Source organism: Lipophrys pholis, assembly GCF_963383615.2.
Source record: "Lipophrys pholis genome assembly, chromosome: 8".
Taxonomy (NCBI): Eukaryota; Metazoa; Chordata; class Actinopteri; order Blenniiformes; family Blenniidae; genus Lipophrys; species Lipophrys pholis.
In genome coordinates this window covers 33099092-33104091 of record NC_137630.1, presented here as the reverse complement: position 1 = coordinate 33104091, position 5000 = coordinate 33099092, and the positions used below count along the sequence as shown (strand labels likewise).

The 5000-nt window shown below is 51.1% G+C and overlaps 1 protein-coding gene across 2 annotated transcripts in view; it reads left to right on the top strand.

Annotated features, from left to right (window-relative positions):
* LOC308113457 (arf-GAP with GTPase, ANK repeat and PH domain-containing protein 1-like) overlaps window positions 1–5000 on the top strand; it is a 38690-nt gene that overhangs the window by 15754 nt on the left and 17936 nt on the right. For both annotated transcript variants that reach the window (XM_080469763.1, XM_080469764.1), the window contains exons 6-7: window positions 1177–1311; window positions 1390–1508. In XM_080469763.1, the coding sequence (XP_080325889.1) occupies window positions 1177–1311; window positions 1390–1508 (254 nt within the window). The remainder of the gene's footprint in view (window positions 1–1176; window positions 1312–1389; window positions 1509–5000) is intronic.

Genomic DNA, 5000 nt, shown 5'->3' with positions numbered 1-5000 from the left:
ACACTCTACACTCTGCACTCTACACTGTGCACTCTACACTCTGCACTCTACACTCTGCACTCTGCACTCTGCACTCTGCACTCTGCACTCTGCACTCTACACTCTGCACTCTGCACTCTGCACTCTGCACTCTACACTCTGCACTCTACACTCTGCACTCTGCACTCTACACTCTGCACTCTGCACTCTGCACTCTGCACTCTACACTCTGCACTCTATGCACTGTACACTCTACACTAAAAGCACTACACCCTACACACTACACTCTACACGGCATAGCACGGTTGGTAGAGCAGTCGTCTCCCAATCGGGAGGTTGCAGGTTCAATTCCTAAGTCTGCCCCCATTGGAGTGACAGCGCCTTGCACAGCTGCAGCCTCCAATGGTGTGAATGTGGTGAACCATGTAAAGAGCTTTGGGGCTGCTGTCAGCAAAGAGGTGCTATAAATATATATAACTATAAGTGAGTACACTTACACTCGACACACAGGTGTGTCTTGTGTCGCTCCGGACCTGTTTCAGATTAAACCGGGCCGGTTTCAGGTGATACATTCAGGTCGGGACACGAGACTCAGAAAGACAACTCCTTTTAAAGCTGAGCTCAGATGAAACTAAATCATCACATTTAAGGAGTCAGGGAGCAAAATCCAAACCAATAAAACAGGAAGACGAAAGCTGAGGAGCAGAGACTGACCAACTGACCAACTGACCAGCCAACTGACCAACTGACCAACCAACTGACCAACCAACTGACCAGCCAACTGACCAACTGACCAACCAACTGACCAACCAACTGACCAACTAACCAACTGACCAACCAACTGACCAACTGACCAACTGACCACCTAACAAACACAACAACTAACAACTGACCAAATGACCATCTGAACAACCAACAACCGACCAACTGAACAACTGACCAACCGACAATCCAGAGCAAGGGAAGCCCATTAAATACCACAGCCACCAGGTGATGACAATCTCCCACTCAGCACAGGTGAAACACATCAGGGAACAGCAGTCAGACACGGGGGGTGAATAATTGTCCTGAAACCAGAGACAGCCGTTATGAGCAGCAGTCCTCTGGTCCCGGGACGAGACTAAACCAGCTGTTAACCCGCTTCACTTCAGTGTTTCTGACCTCACAGCTTCTTGTGGCTCCGCTTGTTTTCTTCAGATAAGATCAGTAGCAGCAACCCCCGTGTGATCGAGGATCAGCGAGCCAGGCAGCTGTGCATCGACGTGCACCACTCGCTTTTCTACGAGACCTGCGCCACGTATGGCTTCAACGTAGACCGAGTGTTTTCAGAAGGTGAGTTAACGCTCGGAGCAGAACCACCGTGGTTCTTTGCCTCAGCAGAACCATCACCAGTTGTTCTCTCTCCTCCAGCCGCACAAAAGATCGTAGCTCAGAAGAAACAGGCGGCGCTGCAGGCCTGCAAGTCCCTGCCCAACTCACCCAGCCACTCTGGAGGCTCCACTCCGGGATCGGCTTCTTTTCCTGGACAGGTAACCAACCTGTCCACACCTGTCCACACTTACCCACACCTGTCCACACCTCTCCACACCTCTCCACACCTGTCCACACTTACCCACACCTGTCCACACCTCTCCACACCTGTCCACACCTGTCCACACTTACCCACACCTGTCCACACCTCTCCACACCTGTCCACACTTACCCACACCTGTCCACACCTCTCCACACCTGTCCACACCTGTCCACACTTACCCACACCTGTCCACACCTGTCCACACCTGTCCACACCTCTCCACACCTGTCCACACTTACCCACACCTGTCCACACCTGTCCACACCTCTCCACACCTGTCCACACTTACCCACACCTGTCCACACCTGTCCACACCTGCCCACACCTGTCCACACTTACCCACACCTGTCCACACCTGTCCACACTTACCCACACCTGTCCACACCTGTCCACACCTGCCCACACCTGTCCACACTTACCCACACCTGTCCACACCTGTCCACACTTACCCACACCTGTCCACACCTGTCCACACCTGCCCACACCTGTCCACACTTACCCAAACCTGTCCACACTTAGCCACACCTGTCCACACCTGTCCACACTTACCCACACCTGTCCACACTTAGCCACACCTGTCCACACCTGTCCACACTTACCCACACCTGTCCACACCTGTCCACACTTGTCCACACTTACCCACACCTGTCCACACCTGCCCACACCTGTCCACACTTAGCCACACCTGCCCACACCTGTCCACACTTACCCACACCTGCCCACACCTGTCCACACTTACCCACACCTGTCCACACCTGTCCACACTTACCCACACCTGTCCACACCTGTCCACACTTACCCACACCTGCCCACACCTGTCCACACCTGTCCACACTTACCCACACCTGTCCACACCTGTCCACACTTACCCACACCTGCCCACACCTGTCCACACTTACCCACACCTGCCCACACCTGTCCACACTTATCCTACAAACGTGGCGTGCCAGGATAAGCACAAACCCTAAATCCTCAAATCTGACCCTAATCCTGAACCCTAACCCCAAATCCTAACTCTGGACCAACATTAAACACCCCAAACTCCCAACAACCAACAGAGAAACACAATAAAGATAAAACCACGAAGACCTGAAGGAGAAAACCGTAAATAAAAGACAACAAAGAAAACAAAGGCAGAAGAGGAATGTTTGGAAATGAGACTCTGAATTAACGTGAATTAACTCCTGTGGTGGTTTTGTGGTGGACAAACCACCGTCCTCCGGTTTCCTACCACAGTCCAAAAACATGCATGTGAGGTCAATTGGTGACACTAAATTGCTTCTAGGTATGAATGTGAGTGTGCCAGGTGACAGACTGGTAACCTGTCCAGGTGTATCCTGTCCTCACCTGTCCTCACCTGTCCAGGTGTATCCTGTCCTCACCTGTCCTCACCTGTCCTCACCCGTCCTCACCTGTCCAGGTGTATCCTGTCCTCACCTGTCCAGGTGTATCCTGTCCTCACCTGTCCTCACCTGTCCAGGTGTATCCTGTCCTCACCTGTCCTCACCCGTCCTCACCTGTCTAGGTGTATCCTGTCCTGATTGTAGGACAACTCGTCCACAGACAGTGCCCCCAGTGGACAAACTCGTCCATGGATGAGAGTTCAGAATTCTTTTGAGAAAGTAAATACTGTCCGATGTACTTTTACATATTGTTATTTCTAATTGATAATTTATATATTGTTCACGTATATGTCCATATATATTTAGTATAGTATCATATGGCTTTGTTTCTCTTTGTTTACCATTCTCTTAATGGTAAACAAAATGAAGAAGTGCATGTAAATACATTTTTAGGGATTACTTTTGATGGAGAGCTCAGTTGGAAACTGCATATAAAACTCCTGAAGTCAGATTTAGCAAAAACTATTATCATCATGTGTAAAATCAGATCAGAACTTCCTCCTTCTTCCATATCTGAGTTATGGTGTGGAACTATGGGGAAATAATTAAAAAACAAACATTGATCCTATTGTTTTACTTCAGAAGACCATTACACTAATAGATCAAGCTGAGTATTATTAAACTACAACAAACCCTCTGTCTGTCTTCTCAAAGACCTAGAAATACACAGTATTGTTGACCTTAATACACCAGCATGATTTTCTGTCAAATAGGGTTAATCATTCTTCCAAATGTGTGAAATATACTTTGATATCCTTCTAATCAATAATGCTGAAAAAATTAGCTGTGGACAAGTTTACCGTGGAGGTGTTAGACCGGGTGGAGGAGAAGCAGGAGGTGTTAGACCGGGTGGAGGAGAAGCAGGAGATGTTAGACCGGGTGGAGGAGAAGCAGGAGATGTTAGACCGGGTGGAGGAGAAGCAGGAGGTGTTAGACCGGGTGGAGGAGAAGCAGGAGGTGTTAGACCGGGTGGAGGAGAAGCAGGAGATGTTAGACCGGGTGGAGGAGAAGCAGGAGGTGTTAGACCGGGTGGAGGAGAAGCAGGAGATGTTAGACCGGGTGGAGGAGAAGCAGGAGATGTTAGACCGGGTGGAGGAGAAGCAGGAGGTGTTAGACCGGGTGGAGGAGAAGCAGGAGATGTTAGACCGGGTGGAGGAGAAGCAGGAGGTGTTAGACCGGGTGGAGGAGAAGCAGGAGATGTTAGACCGGGTGGAGGAGAAGCAGGAGATGTTAGACCGGGTGGAGGAGAAGCAGGAGGTGTTAGACCGGGTGGAGGAGAAGCAGGAGGTGTTAGACCGGGTGGAGGAGAAGCAGGAGGTGTTAGACCGGGTGGAGGAGAAGCAGGAGGTGTTAGACCGGGTGGAGGAGAAGCAGGAGATGTTAGACCGGGTGGAGGAGAAGCAGGAGGTGTTAGACCGGGTGGAGGAGAAGCAGGAGGTGTTAGACCGGGTGGAGGAGAAGCAGGAGGTGTTAGACCGGGTGGAGGAGAAGCAGGAGATGTTAGACCGGGTGGAGGAGAAGCAGGAGGTGTTAGACCGGGTGGAGGAGAAGCAGGAGGTGTTAGACCGGGTGGAGGAGAAGCAGGAGGTGTTAGACCGGGTGGAGGAGAAGCAGGAGGTGTTAGACCGGGTGGAGGAGAAGCAGGAGGTGTTAGACCGGGTGGAGGAGAAGCAGGAGGTGTTAGACCGGGTGGAGGAGAAGCAGGAGATGTTAGACCGGGTGGAGGAGAAGCAGGAGATGTTAGACCAGGTGGAGGAGAAGCAGCTCATTGATATTTGAACACAGAAAATAAAATTCAGCAGTTAATATGACAACCGCCCCCCCCACCCCCCCCCACCCCCCCCCCCCACCCCCACCCCCCCCCCCACACACACACAGCTGGTCACTCTAAAGTCTGATGTAAAGGTGCTCATCACCTCCTCTTCATCATCTCCTCTTCATCATCTCCTCTTCCTCACCTCCTCTTCATCATCTCCTCTTCCTCACCTCCTCTTCATCATCTCCTCTTCATCTCCTCCTCTTCATCACTTCCTCTTCCTCACCTC